This window comes from Salminus brasiliensis, chromosome 19 (assembly GCF_030463535.1).
Source record: "Salminus brasiliensis chromosome 19, fSalBra1.hap2, whole genome shotgun sequence".
Taxonomy (NCBI): domain Eukaryota; kingdom Metazoa; phylum Chordata; class Actinopteri; order Characiformes; family Bryconidae; genus Salminus; species Salminus brasiliensis.
The window spans coordinates 26,979,822-27,007,681 of record NC_132896.1 but is presented as its reverse complement, the minus strand read 5'-3'; the positions used below and the strand labels follow the sequence as shown (position 1 = coordinate 27,007,681).

General features: G+C 40.3%; 1 protein-coding gene across 2 annotated transcripts; it reads right to left on the bottom strand.

Annotated features, from left to right (window-relative positions):
* Positions 1 to 40: 40 nt before the first annotated feature.
* Positions 41 to 27,713, bottom strand: ergic1 (endoplasmic reticulum-golgi intermediate compartment 1). Of its 2 annotated transcripts, XM_072662996.1 has the most exons (10): positions 27,606 to 27,713; positions 17,920 to 17,981; positions 11,776 to 11,848; positions 11,005 to 11,099; positions 5,807 to 5,931; positions 5,181 to 5,285; positions 5,020 to 5,080; positions 2,476 to 2,576; positions 1,896 to 2,018; positions 41 to 1,669 (listed from the first exon to the last, which is right to left on the bottom strand). In XM_072662996.1, the coding sequence occupies exons 1-10, from the start codon at positions 27,623 to 27,625 to the stop codon at positions 1,562 to 1,564; spliced, it is 873 nt and encodes a 290-aa protein (XP_072519097.1). In that variant the 5' UTR covers positions 27,626 to 27,713; the 3' UTR covers positions 41 to 1,561. The 2 variants fall into 2 exon arrangements, with proteins under 2 accessions (XP_072519097.1, XP_072519098.1); XM_072662997.1 differs by lacking the exons at positions 17,920 to 17,981; positions 27,606 to 27,713 and adding an exon at positions 12,529 to 12,547.
* Between the last annotated feature and the right edge of the window lie 147 nt (positions 27,714 to 27,860).

Genomic DNA, 27,860 nt, shown 5'->3' with positions numbered 1-27,860 from the left:
AAAAAAAAATGTTCAGGTATTTTAAGAAACAAGGTGTACGCAACATTAACAAATGGATTTTATTTTTTGTCCATTTAACATGTTCTTCCTAGATCCACCTAAATCAGAAAGGAATGGAAAGAAGAAGTGGTTGAGGGACAGCAATGGCCAGACAGAAATCATGGCAAGTTGACCAAATGCAGACTGGCACAACAGAATCAGGTTGTTTGTGTGATTTTATCTGATCAAAGTAACGAAGCAGTGGCACACACCGGGGCAAAAGTCCACAGGGCAACATAGCTCGCAACACATTAGTCTTTGTGCAATATTTAGCTTACGTTTTAAATGCGTGTTGTACCTCCAAGTGTTTTGGCAGGCTACTGGTTACAACCAACTACTGGCTTTAGATTTTCATTTTCTGTGTTAACCAAGTTTACTGGAGACACATGCACATTGCCATGTGTGCTTATGGCAAACACAGCAACCTGGCATTTAGAACTGACAGAAGGAAGGTTTCTGTGGTCTGACAAGTTCCGCTGGAACCTTTAGTGTCAGTAACAATGATTGGAAATGATATGTCCTTGTAACAGGCTGAGGGTACAACCTTGACAGGCAGTAAACAAAACGGAAGATACGTCTAAAAAAAACAGTTCTGTATGGACTGAGTAAAAATTAAATTGCTACACAGCAAAAAAAAAGAAAAGAAAAAAAAAAAAAAAAAGAGATCGCACATTTTTACAACATAAAATACCTTTAAAAAACCTTCATTCAAAAACGCTTTGGTAGGCACAAACAAGACGCTTACCATCAAATAACACATTACCGACAAGAACAGAAAAAAGACAAAGTACCTTCAAAAGCAAAAATATCTTTACAAGCTAATGTCACCCTCTATTATATAAAGTTCTAAAGCAATTTTACCTTCACTGACTTTAATCTGTAATTTGAAAACACTTTAAGGCACCATAGGCCAATTATCAAGCCAAGTTAACAGGAAAGTAATTTACAGATTGAACAATTCAGCATATCATGTGATTCAGAATCATCTTTAGTAATGAAAGCAGTGCGACACTTTCTCTGGAAACCATCTTTAATGTAACTTGGGATCCTAACCTAAGCACTCCTAGCCGTATTAATAGTCATGACGCTTGGATATGTGTCTTGTTTAAATTAAACAATGTAAGTCTTCAAAAGGCCTTAATATACTGGTAGAGCATGGAAAAGAGTGCCAGTGTACAAAGCAAAGAACACTTTTTTTTTTTGGAAGGAAATACCAAGATGTAGTGTTTCAAATACCCTTTACAACATTCATACTGATGGGAGGGAACTGAGCAGAACTGCATGTGCTCGGGGATTTACAAAATGAAACAATTTCATAACAGATGTACAAAAGTATGACAAAAGTGAAAAAGCATTCCGATAATATCAGTAACATTGTAGTTTTCAGCTGGTCCATCAGGTAGTGTGAAATGATGGAATGAAACATTTCTGAAAGGGAAAACTGGGCTCATACTGTGGTACAGTGGAAAATGTGGACAGTCATCATGATATAAATAAGATGCCTGGCAAATGAGGCAGACACTCAGGACATCTTGCCTATCTGGATTTTCTTCCAGGCCTCAGAGGCTGTGAATATACAGGAGTCAATAATGCCAGCCACTGTAAACGTCCCACCAATAATGGCACAGATCTAAGAAGAAACAAATATGGAGTATTAATAAAAACAATCAATGATATTAGAAAATCAAATAATTAAAAAATTATTGTAACAATTATTAATTAAAAATAATTGTAAGATCAATTGCAAGCTCTTCAAGTAGAGTATGTATATTTATTTAATTACTATAAAAAAAAAAAATCATCTCTTCCTCCTTAAAACACCACTAATGAACTGTGTGTCTGTGTATTGGACTCACTGTTGTAATGAAGCGGTAGATTGGCTGTCTCCTCTCAGTGTATTTCACTGTGATTGGACTCAGATCGTAACGAAACCAAATGGCAGGGATGATGCGTCCCGTGTGACTGTAGGCCACATATTCCTTACAAGAAAAACAACCATTGGAATTAAGTTTCTTGTTAAAACTGCCGTTCTGGATTTGGTTTATAGCTTTACACATTACACACGCTGCTGAAACCGAGCTGCAATTCAAGCTTCAGGCCCATTCACCCTATCTGAACAGTTCATTATAAGAACAATGTGCTTTTATGGCAGGCCCCAGCAAACGCCTTTCCAGTCACGTATGCGTCTCAAAGCCACCAGCTGTCACTGGAGTGCTTGTCGTCCAGGATTCCCACAGGCCTGTGACAAATGTTTGTCACCACTTCATAAACATAGTGCTGTAGTTCCAGTGAACAGGTTGTGTCTAGTAGCCGTGTGCCATTTTAGGAACCCATAACTCAACACACCCTCTGGAAATACATGTATTTTTATAGACCCACATTTTTACAACCATCTTAAATAAGGCTTTTCAAATTATATGGAGCCCAATGGCTTACCTTGTTGGCCACAGTGTACTGATAGGAAAACCTCTGCTTTCCTGATAAGTCTTCATACACTGTAGGAACAATCTTCAATATGTAATCATGAGAGGCCAGGGCTGAGGGAGAGAGACAGAATGGGTTCCACTATTGTTATAAGATCAAGTACTGACAAGGATAACAATGGTAGAACCATTTTTTTGCACTATACAGAACCATTAAGCATGTTTAAATTATTCTTTGCCTGGTAAGAGTTTTGTAAATGTATAGTATAGAAAATGCTGCATTAATGATAGCACTTTTTCAAGACACCACAAGGTTTGAAACATGGGGCTTAACAGTTGTTTGTGGTTAGGTGTTTAATGTGTGCTGAGTTAATTACTGCAGAAATACAAGAGTTCTAGTTGTAATTTTAAGCTTTTTGTTCTCTTTAGAGTCTTTCTTTACTATGAAGGAAATAAAATCATTCCTGTTTGGGAAGTCAAGTGCTAGGGGGTAGCCACTAGATGGCTCACAACTACACAGTTTGTAGTGTACTGGTGTATCATTGCCAGTGTAATGTCAAGTCTGTCCTTTTATGCTAAACTACATAAAACTAGTCCAAAACCGTTCAGCACTGTAGCCTGTCGATGTTGTTGGGTAAAGGAACATTTGCCTGACGCTTTGGAAAAGGCTTTTAAATGGGTCTGTGTTAGTCAATCTAGATGTAGTAATATTTCTGGCTTCTGACATTTAGAACTTCTCCTTTACCACCACTGTGGTTCGCAAACATTTGGAAAAGTGTTGCATCACAGAGTTTTTATTAACATAGCACATTTTTGTGTATTAGATTTTGGACTCTATACATACATTCCATTATAATCATGTCTAATAAGAAATATTATGCTGTAAGATATAAAAAGGAATTACACACTTTGGGAGTGTGGCAGATCACAAAAACAAGGAACAGCAAAGTGTACCTCTTTCCAAACCACCTGGATGTTATAGAATCCAGGAAAATACAGCGCATACAAAAGCTCATTGTGTGTCAGCATTAATGTTCAGTTAACTGAGAGTCCAGTGACTCGGGATCGGGGCCAATCCAGGCTTCCTTTTTTTATGGGTTAGTTATTGGCCTTTAAGGTTCCGATACACTTCCAATCCTTAGGTTTGCTGTAGCACAGTGCCATATGGCATCCTCCAGGCTCCATTAATAGACATGGTCCTCAGCTGCTGCAGACAAACTTGCTGAATGGTCAGGTAGGTCAGTAAAACTGGACGGTAAGATATTATATAATACATATAGTATACATATAGTTTAAAACAGTCTTTTGAAAAATGTTGCTTCAAGCAAAGTAAATCAGACTACCATTTAGTCTGATTTTAGAAACTGGTACTAAAAATAGAATCGTGGTGTCAGTTAGATGTTATGAAGTAGGCCGTCTATATTTTTGTGGTAATGTCAACTTTATGATTTAATATCATATTTAATATATTTACATTACATTTAAGGGATTTGGAAGATGTTCTTATCCAGAGTGTTTCACTTATCCAGAGTGTTACTCAGAAAAATATCTTTAGTTAGTTTGTATAGACTAGAATCCAAAATACCTCTGATTAGATACAACTAAATACTAAAGTCAGTATGGAGACCATAATACTCAGCACTACACTTCACACAAGTACTCTAAGAAGAGGTGGGTCCTCAGTCTGCGTTTGAAGATAGCAAAAGACTCTGCCGCTCGGACACCCAGGGGAAGTTCGTTCCACCGCTTTGGACAGAACAGGACCAGGACAGAAAAAAGCCTGGATGCTTGTCTTCTGTGGATCTTAAAAGGATAAAGGATAAAAAGGATAAAGGTGCACGTATTCGTCACTGTACAGTGTGGACTGTACAGCGAAATGTGTCCTCCGCATTTAACCCATCTGGTAGTGAACACACACTCACACACACACACACGTGTTAGGGGCAGTGAGTACACACACACACCCAGAGCGGTGGGCAGCCAACTCCAGCGCCCGGGGAGCAGAGAGGGTAAAGGGCCTTGCTCAAGGGCCCAACAGTGGCAGCTTGCCGAGCCCGGGAATCGAACCCACAACCCTGTTATCGATATCCTGGCGCTCTAACCGCTGAGCCACCACTTAAAGGGTGGCGGGTCAATCTGAGTCGTAGTTGGAGCTGGAAGGGCTCTTGGTAGCAATCAGCTTTTGACCACTGCCATCAAGTACGGAGGGGCTGGTCCATTCTTGGTTTTGTAGGCCAGCGTTAGGGTTGTAAATCTGATGTGGGCAGCAGCTACAGGAAGCCATGAGTATCTGTCAACAGTTTAATAGTAAACTTTTCCAGGAGTACTTGGGCAGGGGGTAGTGTATGTTCAGAATTGTGGTCTCCATACTGACTTTTGTGTTTAGGAGTATCTAAGCTTAGAGGGATCTTTTGAATCCTAGCTGATACAAACTAGCTAAGGATATTTTCTGAGTAAACAGTGAAGCACGTTTGTAAGGTGATCTGGGTAAAAGGGGCTGATAAATGTTGTTAAACCCTTTCCAGGCTCCGACACATTAAAGAGTTGGGCAACGTACCATTAGACTCAAGCCTGTTGGCTCCACCGAGGGCATTGAAGGCTCCCTGGACGTGATGGACCTGCAATATTAAGTGCACATTGGCTTCTGAATGAGGTGAACTTTATCTCTGACACCATCTGTGACCTCATTAAAGATTATGTAAGAGCTGAAAAAGCGACCTGCAGCTTCTCCCCAAAGGCAAGCTTATGAATGATGTGGGTCATGTCAGGGTTCTGCGGCTGCGCTGTTGCGCTGTGTGTGGAGACGTGGAAGTTTCCAGGAACCTGAAGGAAACAGAACACACACAAACACAGTTAACCTCAAACTTCTTTAACCAATCAGTCCATTAAAGTTGTGAATCAGTCCATAAAGTTGAGAAGTTGACCGTGCCGTCTGAGGCGTCCTCTCTGTTCATGTCATACAGGCAGTGTGACGTTAGTGAGAACCTTCAAGACAACGACTCTTTGAGGAGCTCTTCCGAATGCTCTGTTTTCGCAGTGAACCACCGTCAGCAAGACATTTTATTTGGAATAATGAAATTTGGGATGGGTATGACTGGCAAAGGACTTCCTTTTTTCCCCCAATTACAGCTGAATCCAATCTTTCTATGCCATATGCAGTCTGTGGAGTGATTTAATTAAATTGGGAGATGGTTTTCAATTTGAGGGGTCATTATGCTGGCCCACGATGACGCCATTACCTTCTATTCCATGAAAACCAGTTAGTTCTTTGTGTGTCATGCTCAACGCTGTTTAAGGCTGAGAAGTGGGATTGCTGTGTGTGTGTGTGTGTGTGTGTTTCTTACTTTATTAATGCTGAATTCACCCTCGAAGCGACATCCGTAACCGTTGTTAAGCGGCACCTTCATTGAGTTGTCTATGTGGCCCACCTCGTGCCGACCCATCTCGTCCTGGATGTCCAAGCCCACCACTAAGAGAGGGGGAGAGAAAGAGCAAGAAAGGACAGAAAGGAGAGAGAGGGAGAAAGGGAAGATGGAAAGGAGAGAGATAGACAGAAAAGAAGTAAGGAGAGAAAGGAGAGAAAGAGAGAGAGAGATAGACAGAAATATGAAAAAGAGAGAGAGGAAACAAGAAAAAAGGAGAGTGAGATAAAGGGAAAAAAGGGTAAAAAAAAAAAAAAAGAGGAGAGAGGGGAGAGAAAAGGAGCAAGAAAGATGAGGAAAAATAAGAGAGGAGAAAAATAAGAGAGACACAAGCGAGAAAGACAAGAAAAAAAAGAAAGAGAGCGAAAAAAGAGATGAGAAAAAAAGAGAGAAAGAAGAGAAAGACGAGAAAAAGGAGAGAGACGAGACAAAAGGAGAGAAAGGGAGAGAAAGATTAGATCATGTTTCAGGAAGAATGGACCAACAGAAATGGTCCAAAATTACCTGCAAAAAAAGCATGATCATATTAAAGCACAGTGGCGTTCAGAGCGGCTCTCATCTAATAAGTTAGGATTGAGGTTCTGTTGAAAACTAAGCAGCACGTTTATATTCTGTGAACTCTACACTCTACATTCAGAGTGACCGCCATCACTAACCAGTCACTCTTTCACCTCGTCTTTATCTACAGGACAGTGCGGTCTCACTCTCTCTCTCTCTCTCTCTCTCTCTCTCTCTCTCTCTCACACACACACACACACACACACACACACACACACACACACACACACACACACACACACACACACACACACAGAATGAGTTAATCCTGGTCTGTGTCAGCAGGATCAAAGGGCACTATTGGAAGACTGCTAAGCGGTCACAGTGCTATGACGGAGCAGCACTGATCTTTCACTCTGGTGATGGAAGGTTGCAACACGTCCTCAGCTAGCGAAGGGAGGAATGACTGAGGAGACCTTTTCTAAGCCCTCCATAACAACCTTTCCATGGAATGGAGTTGTTTCCATTGCATCAAGGCCCCTCCTAGTGGAAAGAACTCTTGCAGCGCATAGCAAACACTAAACTAAACTGAGCATTAAAGTGACATAACTCAACAGAGCTCTTACAAAGCTGCAGCCTCAGTTCTCACTGAAGGGTTAAGGGCAAGGTGGAAATCAACCGCTTCATGCTGTGTTTATGTACAGTCAAGAAAAGTGCCCAGAATACTAAATCTTACTCCACGGCAAGTGCGCAGAGGAAAAAGGACTCCACTCCACTTTTTCTTTTTCCATTCGAGCATAAACCAAGTTGGCAAAGGTCAGCTGTGGCGAAAAAGTGTGTACGTCACGAAAAAACGGCAGAATCCGAAGTCTGGCGCTGTTCATTAAATCACTACTAACAGAGAAATGTCAAAGGGAATAAGGGAATAATTTAATCTGCATGGATGCAAACAAATAAAGGGTCAAAGGCTTTAACATGTAGGATCATGACTAACAAATAATGCAGGCTCTCCAGCACGACCCCGCTATTACACTCGCAGCAGGAGACCCAGCCGAAAGCATCGCAGAATTCACAATTCTAAACAACTGAGAGTCCTTGTTTGTGGCTGCTGACATGAATCCAACATAGGCTGTATAATGACAAACAGGTTATGCCAATTCATCTCTATGAACAGTTTGCAAGGGTGGCACAAAAATACAATATGTGGCCAAAAGTTTGTGGACACCTGCTCATTCAATTGTTACTTCCAGCTACAGCTCCATCCCTCTAGCTGATGTTTGAGCTTAGGCTCACGTGCAGCTCGTCCAGAGTGAGATAAAGGAGAGTGAAACACAGCTCCACAGCTCGATGTTTGGGACTTTACCTCCCTCTAGCTGAGGTTTGGCCTTTGGGTCGGCAACTCTGGTCCTGAAGGGCCAGATTCATGCACAGTTGCACACCTGATTCAACTAACCTGTTAACTGCCAGGTTTAGTAGGTCAGTTAGAGCAGGGAAATCAGCAAACTGTGCTGGACTCTGGGGCCCCATTGCCCACCCCTGCCTTAGGCTCATGGGCAGCTTGTCCAGAGTGTCCCAATCGATTGACGGTGCTTTTGGAGATGATACAAAGCCATCTACCCATACAGAGAGAACACCACCAATTCTCAACTTCACTGATGATAACGTGGAATGACTCGGGATTCGAGGTCATAGTCTTCAGTCGTTTTTAAGTTGCATTTTCACCAATTAAGGATTCCACATAGCAGCTGGGTGGAGGGATTACATGAGCGTAACACATACGTAAATTTGACTTGGTCAGAACACACAGACCCTGTATATGAACAGTTTATTGGGATACAATTATGTTAAAGCTGTCAAAGATGCTCTACATAGAGCTGAAAGTTAGTTTTCGTCAGTCAGGGGCCCAAGCGTCCAGGCTTTTTTCTGTCCTGGCACCAAAGTGATGGAACGAGCTGCCCCTGGGTGTCCGACCGGCCGAGTCGCTCGCTGTCTTCAAACGCAAACTGAAGACCCACCTCTTCAGAGAGTACTTGGACAAATAGTTCTATGGTCGCCTTATTGTATTGTGTTTAGCAATGTCTAAAGCTTAGAGGTATCTTTTGAATTATTAGTCTATTCTAACTAGCTAAGGCTTTTCTTGGGTAAATACCAAAGCACTTTGTAAGTCGCTCTGGATAAGAGCGTCTGCTAAATGCCGTAAATGTAAATTGTCTTCTATGGTGTTAGTTGTGTTTCTAGTCAATCAGTCATTCGCTGTTTAACTTTAACATGCTAAAGCCAAACTGTACCAATTACACAAATATTAATTAGCAAACCAACACTGTACACATTTGTCTTTCTCAAAGAAGTGGACTGTGTCAGTTTCCCATAAAAACTAATACAGTTAATTTCATATTGGACTGCATGTAATGAGGCGCTAAAATAACTCTGATCTACATCCTCTCAGTAACATTACTGGAATCCAGCTGTGTACAGACAACACCCTTATTCAACCCTTATTATAACCAAAAAAATTCAGAATGTCATCAAGATTTCTCGCAAATGTCATCAAGATTGAAGTTGGCTAAAAACAGCGACATGCCTTAATGCGCTTTTTTTGAGATGCCTCTACAGTATGTAAGGTAATTGTTGCGCAGTGCGCTCAGTGCTTATGACTCATCCAAAAAGACAAGAAAGGCAGAAGTTACTCGCTCTATTCTTCCAGGAAAAAAGAGAAAAGAAGTGTCTATGTACCGTATTTGGTGCAAGTGCTTTTTTCCCCACTTTTGGAAGCCTGTCCAAGATGCTGTACAAACTTGTCCCTGGTCATAGTTTCTGCACTGTGTAATGTGTGAGAAATAGGCAATTACACTCTGCTCTGGCATCATTTAGAAGACGTGCCTTACAGGGACAGCAAGGAGCAGTTTCTTTTTTTTGCTAAGATTCTGGATTTTTGGCTTTTGAAACAGAACCAGGATCCAGGCTATTTCCTTCACTGTTTTAGAAGTCTTCCTGATCCCAGAACATGGCCACACACATACACAAAATGACTATATCATTGCAGCCCCCCAAAAAACTCATCTTGGAGAAGCCTATATGAAATCCTTTTTAACTTTCAATGAAAGTCAATGTAAAATTATTTTACTCCAAGTCATTTAGAGCACTTCTAATTGGTCCAATCATTATGATTTGTACACAGTGTAAAGAATAAAATTCAGATTCAAAACATCAGGGTTTTGGCATGACAACAACAGTATGTTTCTGTTACAGTGATACATTACAGCCCAATGCTGTTTACTATGAACATCACAGGTACTGAACAACTGCATGCATCATCACACAGCTTTAATGTGTGTCTGAAACTGATCCATACTCATTAGCACTGCTCTATAGACAGGTTAACTTACCCTTTACTAAATGGTGGTAAAACACACAATTCTGAATCAACAAAGGAATGTAGACACTTGTCAAGTCTGTGTCAGCATTTACAAGCCACATAAACAAACCAATATTAGTTGTTGGAGCAAGACTGTGTACCAGTGGTGGCTCGGTGGTTATTGGGGTTATTGATCACATTGTTGTGAGTTAGATACCCACCTCCACTAAGCTGCCACTACTGGGCTAAAAAATAAGTCAACCGTGGTCTGAGCTGGGACATGTGAGGAGAACAATTTCATTGCACTGTACAAATACAGACAATAATGACACTTAAATGAAATCGTGGTGCACAATTACTTACACATAGCTTCTTCTCCCTCTTTTTTTTTTTTTTAAGATAGTGGTTTCTAAACCTCCAGTGAATTGAGGGACTCTCATGGGTCACCAGAAACGTAAGCGCTTCTCAGTCATGAATCATGGGTATGGGTTGGGTTCACTTTCAGCATAGGGTCAGTCCATGAAGCAGAGAGGGTTAAGGGCCTTGCTTAAAGGCTCATCAGTGGACGTTTAGTGGAAGCAGGTACTGAACCCACCACCCTGTGTTCTGTCTGACTGAATAATTTTGTCCTTTGTAACTTTGTGACTTTAACATGTAAAACAATATTTAGTTTGTGTCGTGATGTTTTTTTTTTTTTGCCATATCGCAAAATATATCTTTTTCCTATGTTCTGTATTTTGCCGCTTAAAATCAATTACTGGTACACAAAAGTATGAACGGTGACTGTGGACATGGCAGTTCACAACTTTACCACAAAAACAAACACTCTTGCTAAAAGTCTGACACGTAGGGACAACATTTCCATAAAGTTGTGGTAAAAAGTCCTCACTTTGAAAGGAACGCCCAGGCGTGAACAACATAACCATTGGGGAAACTTGACGATCTGACGGTAAATTAAACCGCTCGTGATTTTGGGTAGGAAACCTTGGTCTAGTCATCTGTGTACAACACATCTTGGACTTGATCTATCTCTCTCTCTCTCTCAAAAAAAATTATATATATTTTTTTTTTTTTTTTTGAGAGAGAGAAAGATCAAGTCCAAGATGTGTTTCCCCAATAGAGGTAAGACTCAAAAATGATGAAACTGGTGGTGTGTTAAAGGACAAGAGTACGCAAGGTGAGATTTGAAACAAGGGCTCTCTCAAACAGTTATGGAACACCAAGGCAAAAGAAGGAGAATATTGATGGATTTTATGTATATACTCACAATCACAGTGTAAGTTTGGCAAACTGATGTTTAAACTCACTTCAATCTTCCCTCCACTGTCCTTATCTGGATCATCCACATAGAGCTCATTAACTCTGCAAACAAGGACAAACGTCACCTGTTGGCTACATCATTGAAGAAAATACACCACTTTTTTACATTAGTTGCTTTTTTTAAGGTTCATGCATTTCGCCACATACAAATAGCCGTCAATGTAACCATTAATGACTTCAGACAGCACTGTATTAAAAAACACTATCAACAGACACTTTCCTGCATATGGTCCTACTCATCAGTGACAAGTAAAAAAGTGTTTACGAGACAGAATTGCTAAATGGCAGATGAGCATGAGATACTCTGTTGGCGGTGTGTTCATTTCCTGCCTCTTTACCCACTCCCCTGCTAAGCAAATGAAAGGGGCTGACAAGAGGCCAAGTCAGTATCCTGTGTGAAACTCAGCATCGTCTCATCTCAGGGGTTGCGACATTGGGGTGGCAGCCGTGTCACAAACCCCATTCGTTTTTGTAACAAAGATTACTAACCACACTCTAAGCCCTTACGACTCCTTTTAAACATGGAAAACTCAAACATCTGCTTCAGTTTTATCTTAACTATAGGCTGAACCTCCTTCTGTCTGTATAATATGTAAATGTTTCCGGAGGCCGTTGTGACCGTGACCTGGATGAGTCATAACTAACAGTTATATCTTGTCCCTTCGCACTTTTAACGGTCACATGATGTAAGTTAGGACAAAATGGCAGCAATACGTACATTTCTGTGGCTATGAATCCCGTCAGCTCGGAGAGGAAGAGGAAGAGCATGAAGACACAGCAGCAGATCGAGACTGTAGGGAAAAGACAGCAAAACGTCAGGGACACTAAATAGTGACTCAGGATTAGTACCCTCAGTCACAACAGCCACCCTCCAGTAAATAGTGTCAATATCACTTACAGTAATTATGACAAATGGACCAACAGAAAAGCTTAAAAAAAATACACGAAAATGTCTTTACATTAACGTTTTTTTTTGCCTTTGCCTGTGAAGGCTAGTAAGTTAATGCAGATTACAGCTAGCCAAAACAAAATTAGAGGCAAATTTTATTTACAGATATGTGGACCTTGACTAGCTGGCAATTTTTACTTTTTATTTTTAAAGAGGAAAAATGTAGTTGTAGAAATTGCAATCTATGTAAATAAAGGTTAACATATGACTAGTCAGAAATACATTTGGGACACGTCATCCTGGTAAAACGACTAGTCAAAAAGACGAAGAGTTAATAAACATGTAAATGGAATATTATGACAAGTAAATATTTGATAGGTTATAGGTTTAGAATTTCTGCTAGAACAGTAGACATGTTTTTTTTTTAATGAGGAGCAAAACAGGGCAGTATATATAGACTGTTTGATGATTTATTTTTTTTGGTTTTAAAGCCACACAAAATGTTATATATGGAGCTCAATATAATACAAAAATGCTACAAGAATAACAATACTATAACATACAATAATATAGAATACTGACCTTTTAATATGCTATATTATTGTATATGGGTGTGTCCATCAGCCTCTGTCTCTTATGGTAAGCGAGAACAGTAGGAGAATTAAAAGAATGTATTATCATGCCAATCTAATCATTGCTGATTAATAGAGAAGGAAAACAACGAGTAATTAAGCGTAAAAGAGTAATTGTAACCGCCCGGTTTAAGATAACACTAACATTAGCCAAGTTCAGAAGTGTTTTCTGTATTACCAATACTTTACTTTACTTTTACTATTTCTACAATTACAGTAACATTAGTTCAGAGCAGATCTTGGCCATTCTACTGTTTTAGTTGGTAAAGGAAGTGAGGTTGTATGTTCTTGCCTGTCTGTTTCTTACTTTGCACTACATTAAACTCGATCTCCCATACATACGTAACTGACCTGCTTATGACACCGAAAATTCATTCAAAGTGGAACTTGAAATGTTCTCTGCCTTTGAGTGAGCGAGGTCAGTAACCTGTCCTCAGTTGTTCCTTTACAACATAAAGTGCCGTTAAAACGTGTTTGGCAACTTCCTAATTTTCCGTTAGTACTGCATATTAGTCACAGAATAATATGTTAAATAAAGGGAACTTGGTGAACACAGCATTTTCAGCAAGTGTCAGCAATACTAAACGTTAGATTTTTCCAATTCAAGCTCAGGCAGGTCATGATAGTGTGTCGACATGAATTTAACCAAATTCAATTGCTAATCAGATTCAGCTGACTGAACACAGCCTCCTGCTGAATGTAAAACACACTCATATTGCAGTTTATCGTCAGAGTGATGCAGTCTCCACTAAGCTTTTCGTAGGGGGTCATTGGTATGTGTATTGGTCTGTCACAGTCGTACTAAGAAAACACATGGTAGCCTGTGTGTAAACACTAATGAATGTAATGCAGGGCCAAATTTCACAAGTGTGAGTTCCACCTGGCAATCAAGCAACATTCCATGCTAAGCTGATTGGTATCTGACTATGGCGAGTGCAACTCTGACACACAGTAGTTTGAAGACTTGCCTGCCTCTTTCAACTCTGCAAGAGTCTTTTGTCTTTTTTTCTTTGTGAAAGTTTTTATGATTTACACTTTGACTGTTTAAACGTAGCCAATTGAAGCCAAAATTAAAAAAAAAAAAAAAAACTGATGAAACATATCAGTCTGGAAAAAGTTTTAAAACTTTCCAAGGTTCTAGGACATTAATGAACCACAATAGCCAATACAATATTTACAATATTAATTGTAAAAGAAAAACGTTAAATTAATCGTGATGCTGATTTGAGGTCACCTCATCTAGCATTATTAGTGACACTGGTGGCCCAAAAGCAGGTCCTCTAGGAAGTCACCAAAGATTCCAGAAGACAAAATTGAGTGTTTGGGAGCTGCTTGAATTAATAAAGACGCTACATTAGGGTCTTTAACCAAACTCTCTCTCTGGACATAAGCGGTGCTACAATAGCTGCTATACTTATTACTGCACTGTACACCTTGTTTACATATGTAAACAAGTTTATGGTAGTGGTAGTGGTTGGTGTGGCACAACAGATAACACCACTACCTGCCAGGGTGCTACCACAGCATGTGGGAGACTGGGGTGCAATTCCCGGTCTGGGTGACCATGCTGCAATAAGCACCAATAAGAGTCCTTGGGCAAGACTTCTAACACTGCATTGCCCCACCTCTGTAATATGAGTAACCCTTGAAGTCGCTCTGGATAAGAGAGTCAGCTAAATGCCGCAAATGTAATGTAAATGTACCCCAGTATACACTCCCCGTATGAATTCCCCGTTTTACTCTTTATTACATGCACAGCACAGCACAGCTCTACATATTTACTCTATTTCACTGTTAGTATAGGAATTTAGTTAGGACGTTAATCACCCAGCCTTTTGCACATTTTAGCCTTTTAATCACCCAGCCATTTGCACATGCACAGATTTGTATATTTCTGTGCTTATTGTGTATATACCCGGTCTCGTTTTTTGTCTATTGTCCTTGCACTATTGCACATCCTACCTATTCTGCACCGGACACCTGGCCTAACAGTGTTTGGTTGTACTGTATAAGCCTGTATTAGTATGAAGACAATAAAGCTGAATTGAATAGAATTCAAGTTTTGTGAAGAAACTCCTCTGAAACAACAAAGAAGACGATATATTAAGACATTTCCATAAAAGCCGCTGCAGTTATTGCTTAAGAAATCAATTACTTTGTCTGGTGGGATTTGCATGTGGTATAACTCCATATATGCCTTAGGAATAAATTAAATAAATTATTTAAACATGTATTGTGTGTTTGGTTAAGTTCTCCTTGTCAGATATCACACTTTGTGTAAATATCTACAACCATTCCCAGTGAGAAACATGCAAAAATACAGAAAAGCAGAGAGGGGGTAGATACTTATTCATAGCCACATACTATTTATTGCTTTGCTTTTTCGTTCACTTTTGGAAGGGCAATTTTCATTGCAGTGAATGCATGTCTGTCACGACATAGATTTGATACGATTTGACGTACTTTCAGTTTAAACCTATGCGACAGTCCCAAATAACATAGTGTGAAATGAAACTGTGACATTACGTCATGACACATATCTAGAGGCGACTGGTGTGTGCGCGTGTGGTTAGGCTACCATGGTTCCTGGTACACGTCAGTGGTCATGTGATCCAATGAGTAAAGAGACAGAAAAAAAAAGCCTGAATAAGCAGGTAGAGTAGGACGTGTTTACATGGAGACTGTCTCCACTGACTCAGTGATCACATGACTTTATGGCAACCACGTCAGGCCCTGGCCAGCGGTTTCTTCCAGTTTACACAAGCTAATGTTTAGCTACAGCACAAACAATAGGGAGTGTCGCTATGACACATACGCCACCAATTTAGATTCAGCGGAGGACACATCATTGCTTCCATTTAGAGAGGACTAGTTCCTGGGAGAAAAAAAAGACTGGTATATTGATCACAAACAGGTTTATAAAGACTTCACATAAACACTTAAATCACCATCATTTAAAGTCTAGAATATTCTCTAACCATTCTGATACACTAATAAAAAACCTGCTTTTTTCTAAATGAGAAATAGTAGACTTGTAGGCGAATGGAAATTTCCTAGCCTTTGAACAGTCAGGCCTTTGATAAAGTGTTCCAAACTACTAGTCATCTATCAAGGCACATTACAAGCTCATGACACCCCTAGGTCTTAAAACCAATCCAAATATTTAGTCTTCAGGGAGGGTTAGCTGGTATGAAATTCAGTCAATATGACTAAAAATGAGGTAATCCGCCTGACAGTCCACCCAACAATAGAGCAGGCTACAGGAATGCACTATGGAATGACATGGAGCTAGGTAAGATCCCTCCTTCACGAGTCAAAGAGCATAATCTATGATTACATAAAGCTCTCACTTCAAGTGTTGCCACGTCATGAGGGGTGGAACAGTGAGCAATCAGCAAAGAAGCCGTTGAGAACCTGGAACGGTGACAACATAGGGAATAGGGCAAAGGGGGCAGGAATTGATCAAATTTGTTTGAAGATGACGTGCTAGTATAATGGTGTGTGTTTGTTGGTTGTTTGGGGGGGGTTGTGGGTGGGTGATTACATGACAAAAGCTACAAAGGCAAGGCCAGACACCTTTAATGGCATGTAGAGGCTGAGCCTGGAAGACCCATATTCTCTAATAGGCTTATGTGTCTGTGTGAGGTGTGTTGTGTCTTTAATTAATTTGTGTTGTGTCTGATGCGTCTTGTCTATGTGTCTAGAAGGGGAGAGCAGGGGGAAAACTATGAGTAAGATATAAAAGTATTATATTTAGTTAAACTGGTCTAAGATCAATCAAGACCAATGTTTTTAATCATAGTAAAAGTCAGCTGTGAAACCATATTTAGTCAGATCCCAGCCAACATGTCCATGCAGGGCCTGTATGGGTAGTTCAACTGGAAACCAGTAGGCCCCACATACGGATGACCCCTAGGGTCAGTGATTGGACCAGGAAGGGTTAAGCACGGGCCCTGTCTGAGTTGTACACTGCAAAATCAGGCCTAGATAGGGCCAATGTGAGATTATGGTGGGTTGTAACATCACCCCCATTTGAGAAATATGTACAAACCTGCTCAGAGCCCATTCCCACCTGGAGCCCACCTAGCCCATGTTCCTCCCATACATAGGAATATTCTGTAAGATTTACCCTGAGATTTGTGTACTATATAATTAACCATTCTACAATATTAAATTAGAGGTGTTAACAAAGGGTTCTTTGAATGATGGTATGGAAGGACCAAGACATGTATGTGTAAGAAGTTGAGCAGAAGATCTGTAGCTTTAAATCTCTGTTGCAAACATGGTTCTTAATGGAACTAAAGATGATGTATCTATGGAACTGCTTTGACATGGCTTTATGTTTAGGAGTGTAGTGTTTAGGGGTGTCCTGATTTGATTGAGTAGATTGGGACCAAAGCCCAAAATCTAGGCATATTTGAATATACTGGGTATCCATTTCTGGTCTTTTGTTTTCACCACTGTGTTCTACCAAAGTTTAAAATTTACAGCAGTGAGGAACTATTTTACAGTTGGAAAATATAAGAACATAATAACATTGTGTCTGTGGTTTTAGTGCTTTTACTCCAGACCAATATCTATATTCTGCCGATTTTGCCAAGGCCACCAAAACCACGTAGGGAAATTACCATGTAGGAAGTTGAATAATCAAATTAAACATGCTATAAAATGGTCACGATAAACAAGCTGTTCACTATAAACAAAGTGATTCTACTAATGTCGGATCAGATCTGTATCAGCTGATACTCAGCATTAGGGTATACTGGGTTGAATTGGGAGGCAAAAAACTGTATGAGGACGAGAAAGTGTTTTCAATTAGAGTCCTGGGTCACAGAAGTCACACAAATATAATTTACATCTCCTTGTTGGTGGTCATAATTAAGTTTATGCGATACAGCAAAAATATTAAATCATGATATATCATCACAACCCAATATGCATGATGATATTTTGCCAAGAAGACTAAAGGCTCTTGTAGTTCCAGTAGTTCAAAAGCTATCAGAAACTCTTACTACTATTATTTTTAATGAACAATTTGATGCACTACACCCAATTAAACAGGAATAACCATACCTTTTGTAATAAAAGAAGCAGTTGGATTTTTTTTATTCACAGATGTTGCTCATTTTGCCATATTACAGTGTTCTAGCATGCTTTTATTCTGCCTCCATTCAGGCTCCACAGGTCATTTATTGTAGCTGGATCTGTTTGAAATGTTGTTCAGCACTTTGTCCAACATGTGTTGATTTATAACCTCCTCTATAAATAAATTTGTCTTGGCTTAACTTTACTTGGCCAGACTGTGTGATGTCAAACTAGGGAGGTAAACAACAGTACTCACTGAAGGCTCCAGTGTACGTGGGCTGGGTGAGGTCTTTGGGCACCTTCCTGTAGATATCGAACCTGAAAGTAAGAGACAGAGAGGAAGAGAGGGGCGAGGGGGATGGGGGGTTGGAGAGAAAGAGGAAGAATGGTCAGAGGAAGTGTAGAGAGAGAAAACAAATATGTGGAGCTCCAAGGAAGCGGACGCAAGAAAGCACATTCTGTTCCCATAGTGGTGAAGGCTATGACAGGAGGGCTGAGGAATGTTAACTATGGCAACAGGCCACGAAAAACTCAGACCCTGCGAGGCGCAGTAGATCGCCTTTAGCCTCCGGAGCAACACCTCTTCCTCCGCATTCCAGACTTTTAGCCAGCAACCTCCGCTTTAACCCATCCGTCTGGAGAGCAGTTCTCATAACAGTGCGACTGAGGTCATAGTGGGGGCCGTCAACACTGATTGAATGGGCCCCTCTCACCTTAAAGGAAGTAAACAATCGCAATTGCGCCCCAATCTCCACTAAGTAAACTTCTAAAAGAATGGGCTCTTAAAACTACGAAGAGGTGAAAGCAGGTTGATTTATTTCGCTGAACGGATGTGCACGAGCAAATTCCATCGTAATGGCCCTGACTGACCACAGCACCCATGATTTGTTGAGGCTCAGCACAAATATGCACTTAGGTCTGTGCTCTGCCAAAGAGCCAGGCATTCAGGATTTCACACATATGGAAAACATCCAGCTTCTTCTCAGTTAAACACTAAAATTTACATTTTACAGAGAATTTAAACCTTAAAGCTCAATACGCCACACATCTGTCGAGCTAAAAGACACCAAAACTACTTCTCTACTAGTGTAATCCTAATTAGTTTTAATATAAGCCCAAAACATATTGAATGTATGGGCTTTATAAATTATGGAATGGCATTAGAAACTGGAATAGTACATATTTCCCAGATGTGGACTCTGAAATTGCCAACATCAACTGACCAGTCTTTATAGTGTTATACTGTGGAGTCCTAAATGAATTTGGGTAGCCCCTGTTTTGTGCAGTGCCATATTTTGTTGCAGTACCTTGTTGTGGGTCTTTTTAGCCTTTTGTTTTTATTTTGGTGTTATTTTAGCTTTACCTATTTTATTTCCTGTCATTTATTTCGACTAGATTTGTCTGAATTGTTTTTGGGCAACTCCTGCTGATTTATAATGTCCTGTCTAAGTACATTTTTCTTGACTTGAATTGTGGGATGTCAGACTAGACAGGTTAACAGCTGTACTCACTGAAACTTAAAGTTCAATACACATCAATCAACATCACCAAACTGACATCACTTACACACTAAACTTCAAAAGCGGTCAGATTAATGGCAAGTCGTTTTCACCTAAAATCACACTGGTGATATAATCCACAACTTAATTTTCACTAGTAAAAATTCTAATTCAAGATCTGTAATGCAGTTTTTACTAGTAGAAATGATCATTTCAAAGATATTATTACAAGGACGGCATATTTTTTATATAATTCTGACTTGTCATATGCTACCATTCATTTACATGAGTTTCATTCTCTCCGATCTATAATTACTTTTTTTTTTACTAGTAAAAACAACTACAGATGTCTACTGTGACTTTTTACCAGTTTTCCAGATATCTCCACTGTGCAGTTTTAGAGCAATATCATCATTGTGCAGTGTACATCACAACATCTCTACAGTTCGGGTTTTTGACTAGTAATATCTGACTAGTATTATTGATATTCATCTAAAACTAGAGTTTTTACTAGTAAGACCTGCATTGTACATATCTGCAACTGATACGTTTACTAATAAAAAGGAACTATAGATAAGAGAGAGTAAAATCGCTGTAAATTAATGGTATTGGTGACACGGTGACTAGTCAAAATGACATTAAGGATAGGTCATCCTTCTGAGTAGTCAGAATGACTTTATAAAAGTGCAGATCTGAACTTGTTACTAGTAAAGATGTCATTGCTGATCGCTAAAATCATTTCTCTAATAGTTATTTCAGAGCTTCTGAATTTGAGTTAGGGTATCACTGGTGTGACTTTTAGCTAAAATGGCTTGCCATAAGGACAGCTGTACTGTTCACACTACAGACCGTGCTGTCCTTAAGTCAGGAATCATTAAGTCATCTGGGTTTGCACGCTACCTGACTGACCAGCAACCGGGGGGGTGTGGGGGGGTTGTTTCTGTAAGCATCTTTTCACTTAATTTGAATAAACTATTGTGCAAGTTACAGTTTGTTTCATCTAGTGCCATATAGTCCAGTATTATAGTCTCCATGTTGACTTTTGCGTTTAGTAGTATCTAGGCTTAAGACGTATCCTTGGACCCAAGTCTATACAAACTAGCTAAGGGTATTTTCTGAGTGAACAGCTGCGTAAGAGCATCTGCTAAATGCCTTAAATGTAAATATAAATTAAACCACTGACAGGTCAAGTGAATAACATTGATATTGGCACCTGGCAAGAGGTGGGGTATACATATTAGGCAGCAAGTAAAAAGTCAGTTCTTGAAGTTGATATGTTGGAGGTAGAAAAAAATGGCTAAGTGTAAGGACCTGAGTGACTTTGGTAAAGTCCGGATGGTGACAGGCAGACAACTGGGTGAAAATGTGAGACAATAAAATGAAGCTGAAACTGTGATGAGATCTGAAAAGGGTCTAATCAAAGAAATATAACCGAAAGGCCAAAAATGCAAATTCATTCAAAATGTTCAGAGATAGACAAGGAGGATAGCTATATAAGATACCCACAAGTTAGTTAGTATGCAAAACCTATATGCATAACAAAATATCAAGGAGTTTCATTCTTCAAGTATATCCACAGCAAGAACCTCTACAGCCTCTGCTCTCAGCATGCGGATAATATGATCTCCCCTGTAGAGAAAGCTCAAGCATTGCCTTTTTTAGGAGCTTTCTCGGGCCGTGCTGCTCCACAGCCAAACTATTCAGCTCACTGAGCCTGCAAGCAGCCTCAAACACCAGAGCCAGGCCTTTTTCGGCGACAAACTCCTTCCCCACACCTCCATCCCGGGATTGGCCCCACCCTTGCGCTCGTCAGCCCTGTAAAAACATGAACATCTGGGCGCATTTCTTCCACCGAGCGCTGCCCACGAAAATCACAGCTGACGCAATGCAAGGGGGGCTGACTTCCTGTCGTGTCAAATAACCTGACGTTTCTCTGCAACTCCATCAGCCTCATATTCCACCTCCAGCAGGCTGTACCGCCGGGTTCCAGCTGGATGCAGAAAACATCCAACCTCACTGGAGAATCTGATTAGAGATGCACTGTCCTTAAGTAATAGAAGGCTGGATCTCATGTTCTGTCTCGCCGTAATCTACAGATTTAAGAATTAAGGCACTTGATTAATCTGCTTTGCAAAAGGACGCAAGCAGCATGATGAACTGTGTGGAATATAAACATTAATTTGTCGAGGAGAGCAGGGCACAATCTAATCATCATCATTTTGGGTTTTTGGGTATATTCTAATATACACAGTCATATCAGAATATCACCCCTGGTTTCTCTACATGTTTAGTTAGTCTCTTTTCACGCCGTTCCTCAATGGTCAGGACCCCACAGGACCATCACAGAGCAGGTATTTTTTGGGTGTTGGGTCATTCTTAGCACTGTAGTGACACTGACATGATGGTATTGTGTGTTGCACTGGTTCGAGCACATCAGAGAATGACCCACCACCCAAATAATAACTGCTCTGATGAGATTATGTTGAGATCTGACTAGGGGTGGGCAATATGACTGTCGAAGTTGGACACATTTTGGATACATCGAAATATAAGCAAGCATATTGCGGATATCGGCAGAGCTTCAGAGCTTCATAATGGGCAGAGTTTATTTGAAAGCAGGGGTGGTCCTTAAATTCTAATACGACTGTGTAGAACCATAAAGCTTCTTTAGCTTATCTCTAACTGATTAGTATAAAGAAGCTGAAGAAGCTTGTTAGTACATTTCCAGGGAAGCTGGGAGTAAAAGCTTGATTGCAAACAGGAGAGATATGAACTTGTCAGAGTAATTTTAGTCATTACAATTAAACATATGGAGGTTGCACTTTAGCTTGGATAGCTCTCACTGTTTGTTTGTGCTATTTATTAAATGGCTGTTACAGCCACCATGAGGGTGACATTAACCTCTGAAGGTTTTGGTGTGAGGGGAGGGGTTCAGGAAGTGGTGGTGTTGCGGTGACTGTAGTCTACTACACAAGATTTCCGGATTGATTAAATGCTACTGCTAAAAATACCTGGACCTAAAGTGGGGTCCAAAAGTCAGATGAAGCTAGCCAACATTATTCTGTTCTGCACTCTGCTCTAATCAATAAAGAATATTTACATTTTCAAATGATATTAGCACAAGAAGAGTCACTGGAATTGTGAACACCCCTTCCAATGAATTGCTGACACAGGTCACTGTAGAGAGTACTGCTAATAGAATAGGAGACTCTAGAGCAGATAAACATGAAACTATTGGCACCATGACTAATGCCAGGCGTGGGCTAGAGGTGTATAAATCCCCCCCAGCATTGAGCTGTGGAGCAGTGGAACTGTGTTCTCTGGAATGATGGTGCTCCATCCAATACATTTGGGATCAGTTGGGGATGAGGTGGGGTGGTGATCAGCCAACATCATGACCTCAGTAATGCTCCTGTCACTGAACGCAATCAAATCCTCACAACAATGCTCCATAACCTAGTGAAAAGCCTTTCCTAGACAGCTGAGATAGGACAGGTTAATTAGTACCCTTATTACATATTTTGGAAGACAATTAACGGGCAGGTGTCCCAATACTTTAGTCCATACAGTGTGATCTGTGAAAATGAGACTAATGCAATAATGTCCATCATTTCCTATACACTATTTACACTATTTTGACACAACCATTACACCTGTAGTGAATCTCAACCAGTGCTGAATCTTAGCACTCACTGGGAACACAACAACAGGTTACCGCATCACACAGCAACAATCTGATTGGTTGATGTTCAGCTCATTTATATTAAGTCATCCAGAGAGAGAGAGAGAGAGAGAGAGAACACAGGGAGTGAGCATCAGCGGTTTGACGTGGCAGATGTGTGTGAATACCTGGTCACATTAACATGCTCTATTTGAAGTTCTCCAAACAAAATAAAAGCCCAAATAAAGAAATGGCATTTCATTTTGCATGATGTCACCGTATCCATCATAGCGTGTTGCTTAAACTTCCAACTCGAAAACATTCCTGGGGGGCACGACTCATTGTAGCCTAGTTCCTTTCTATCAGGAACGTCAGCCAAACCAAAGATTGGATTAAGTCTGCACTTCCCGGGAAACGTGCCAGGCTGCAGGTGTGCCTCGTTTTATTAGAGCTCCTTGTGTTTGGTTAAAAACCATTTTCCAAGCAAAGCCTACATCATTAAAGGCACAAGTATCATCATGTCACTGATTCATCCCCAGGCCCATTACCCTCCCTCTGTTTTTACAATGCAAATGGGCATTTCCCTGAATTTGCTTGCCAGAGTCAATAGGACATATGACTCCATTTGCTCCAACAGTCATTAGTGTTCCTACGTGCTCTACGTGTCGGCGCTCATTCATTCAGGTAACATGTCCTTTCATCCCGTTTACAAGACTCATGATGGACGAGCCTGGTACACAATAAATCCCCTATTCTACAGCCCATCTACCTGGTTACATCATTTCGTTTCCTTCAGAGTGGACTGTTCTGTCTCTTTTGGTGGTATCACCACCGTCCCAAACAATGAGTCATGCCTTATTTCAGCTGTTGACAGTGTAACACAAAACCCGTTATGTGACCCATTCTGCAAAAAACAAACAAAAAAAAACCCAGCCCGTTCTGCACAGAAAAACTTCCTAGGGTTACATTTAAGTACATTCTGTACTAACCCAAGAACATATGGAGCGTGATATTTACTTTCGCTTCAACCGGTTCAGGAGGAAAGCGGTTCTCATTTCCTGCACTTTAACACAGAACGAACGAACCAAGCTGTTCTCAGAAATCCTTTCAACCGACAGCCAATTACAAGCCTATATGACATACCCAATAACACACTAAATAAATAGTCACATATAAAAACTGCAATTGGCTGCTGTTCACACAGTTATTATTTTTTAAGCTTATTGAAAAATATTAACGTACAGTATATCGCTTCAGCAAGGACACATCGCACTGTGTGAATGTGCAACGGTCACATCGCAGGACAAGCAATGTCGGATAAGACAAATTCAATTAAACACACCATACACTTTAAAACTTTGCACTGTTCTCATTTTTCATGACAGATTTACCAAAGACAGATTATATCTGGCCAGTATCATTTATTTCACTCCAATCTTTTGATACATAGAGTATATACAACATGTTGGATCACTGACAAAAAAAAAACCACTGGATTTTTTGGTATAAAAAATAAATAAATAAATAAAAAATAAGAATATAATTTTATATATATATTAAAAAAATGCCTTATGTGGTTCAGTTCACACTGCATTTTGGACGGCGCAGTTCATTTAAACGGAAGACACCCCTCCCAGTGTTTAAACACACTGTAACGTCTAAAATGCAGTGTGAACTGAACTGTGACTTTAGTGCACTGTTACACCCCTAGACCTAATATATGTGATATGTTACTAGACAAAGCACGATTATTATCTTATCTATTAATACATGAACTAGGGCTGCATAATACAGGAAAACACTGACACTGGGGGAAAAAATAAAAATGTATATATATATATATATATATATATATATATATATATATATATATATATATATATATATATATATATATATATATATATTATAAATAAGTCTTCCCTTTAAACGAACTGTGCCGTCCAAAATGCAGTGTGAACTGAACCACATAAGGCATTTTTTTTAATTTCTTATCTTATTCTTATTAAATTACAATTAGTTCCAACTAGTGTGGTATTGCCACCCCTGAGGTAGTTGGTACAGCATGCAGTGTGTTAAGCAGTAAAATGTAAAAAGTGATTATACACTCTCGCATAGCTCATATATTTATGTAGGGATGGGAACAGAATGGACGGAAAGGATGGATGGGATGGATAAAAATTGAACAGAATAGAATTATGAAAAACATACAAAACTTTGAATGCATTAGCATTAGGAGGAGTGTTTCACTTTGGTCCACTTGGACTATATTTAAAAGCTTAAGCCCAAACCCCCCAAACAACAAAAAAAAACTCCTATGATCATTTGAAAGAAGCAGATGGGTCTTCCAGCTCCTGTGTCTCATTTGCAACCCCCCAAACCCCCAAAAAATCATGTTTCTGGGCATTATTGAGCCAAACGCAACAAACCATTTGTCAGGCCAAATTTAATCAGTGATATATTTTAAATATATATTACCATCTATATCAGCGGCACTGGTATGCTAGCTGTTTGGGGTGGAGGTGGGGGTTTATTTGAGAGTTTATCAATACCAATACTGGCAAAATTACTTTGCTTCTTGCATACAATCTAAAATGAGAATTTGCAAGATTGTGAGATTGCAGTATTCTAGCAAACCTTAAAGAGTTTAAATAGGTTATTGGTCATGTAGTTTTCTGTTGCAAGTAATTTCACTAGTCTATATTGTTTTCATGCTTTCAACATTTAAGCATTTAAGACAGACTTTGTGTCAAGAAAGCCCACTTGACAGCTTAAAATGCTGTGTAATGTACAATTTACTAGGGCACTGGGTTGACACTGCACAATTTCCAGATGATTTAAATATTACGCTACTCTTACGCTGCTATTTCCATAAACATATAAAAGAACTGCTACAACTCTTATCAGCATGCATAGTAAGATAAGCAGTTCATGCCCTGTCCTGGTCATATTTGAATAGAGATAACCATTGTTCAGTTATTCTAGTTGGCCGGCCTTCGTCTGTTTGTCCAAAATGGGTCTAGTCCTGTTCAGGATATTTCTTTATAAAGTAATCAAAGGCTAAGAGGCTGCTCAAAATTACAGATAGCCCAATGTCACTTTTTCCAGATGAATCTATCAGAATCTTGAATATCACCTGTTATCAATTCCTTTCTAATATTTATTATTTGAAAACTACATCTTTTTTTAACTGAAGCACTTTACTTGAGATTATCATTTCTGTTTAAACACAAGTGTGGCCATTTTAGGATATATTTGTTATAAGATCTGATCTTTATTTTTATTTGCCTCTTTCTGATGAATCTGTTTCTTTCTATTCAATCCAGTGTTTCCTGCCGCAACACAGTGTACCGATACCCTTTGAAATCGATAAGTTTTCGCTCTGGTTACCATTTATGATACTGTGTAAGGCTGCATTTCGTGTCATTTTAAAAAGAGCAAATATAACTAAGCAGCCCAGGCAATGTCAGGCTCATAAGACTTTCTTTTAGCATTTATCATCAGCACCCAGGAAGCATGGCTTGTTACCTTTATTAATACAAACTTAAAATAAGTTTAAACAAAATAAAATATTATTAGATAAAGGGGATCTGATGATATTTAAATTGTGTATTGTGATTGACTTTGATCAACAGTTTCTAGAGAAAAAAAAAAATCCCTTACATGGCATGTTTGGCTGATGGATGTATGGATAAATAGTTGGTGCAGCAACATCGCCTACCCCGTGGCAGACTAGGGTTTGATTCCCCAGCCGGACAAGTGCATCATGTTCCCCCGATAATGTAAATCACTCTGAATAAGAGCATCAAATGTAAAGCAACCGAGGGTTCCCCACTGCCTCCAGCATTTGCAGGTGGTATAGGGTAGAGGGTAACACCACCACCTTCCCAGTGGCAGACTAGGGTTTAATTGCCCAGCTGGACAAGCCCATCACATGAATATGACCCGTTGGGCAGGACTCCTAATAAAGGTAAAAGGTAAAGGTGCACGTATTTGTCACTGTACACTGTACAGCGAAATGTGTCCTCCGCATTTAACCCATCTGTGGTAGTGAACACACACACTCTAGTGAACTAGGGGCAGTGAGCACACACACACCCAGAGCGGTGGGCGGCCAACTCCAGCGTCTGGGGGGCAGAGAGGGTAAAGGGCCTCGGTCAAGGGCCCAACAGTGGCAGCTTGCCAAAACCCAGGAATCGAACCCACAACCCTGTTATCAATAACCCGCGCTCTAACCGCTGAACCACCACTGCCCCCCTAATGTTGCCCCCCATCCGATAAGACCTTCAACCAAATGTCATAAATGTAATGTTTAGTGGGTGATGTTTGCTTCTGGCTTTACACTGGAGCTCTAAAGCCAGAGTAGCTATAGCATAGTTAAAAGGTAATGGGAGTCTGTGCCATGAGTATTTTTCCCAGTGAAGCTGTCCATGCATCTGGATGGTAAGTGTTTGCTGCCCAACTGGCTGAACCCCTAATTATTCAACAGAGGACTGACTGTTGGCAAACTTCAGCTCAGGTTCAGTTTAGCTCCTCACTGGACAGTCTCAGTGTCAGTGGCGTAACATTAACAACCAGGTCGATTCCCATTTGAGATGTACCGTTAGCGCTGCTGAACAGCTCAGTGAAGGCCCTGTTAACGCGCGGTACTGTTTCAGTACGGAGCGCTCTGGTCGGGCTCACTGCAGCGCTGCAGGACCCCTGACCCTCCGCTCCCGCGGGTCGTGCTGGAGATAACACACCCGAACACAAACAACACCTCGGCCTCGCAGTTCTACTCACCTCCGTACATCGAAAGTCATGGTGCACGTTTTAAAAGCAACCCTAAAAGATCAGAACGGTGAACCGGGGCGAGACGGCCACGGCTACGGGCTTCAGTCGTACCGGCGGCGGAACTGACCGGAGGTGACGTCCTCTAAGGACGCTTTGCACAATCCTATTGGTTCGAGGAGCGACACAGTGTGATTCTGTTTCCGCCGGCTGGCGTGCGGGTGTCTCTGGGAGTTGTAGTCTTTTCAGCCAAGCGCGAAATTCTGA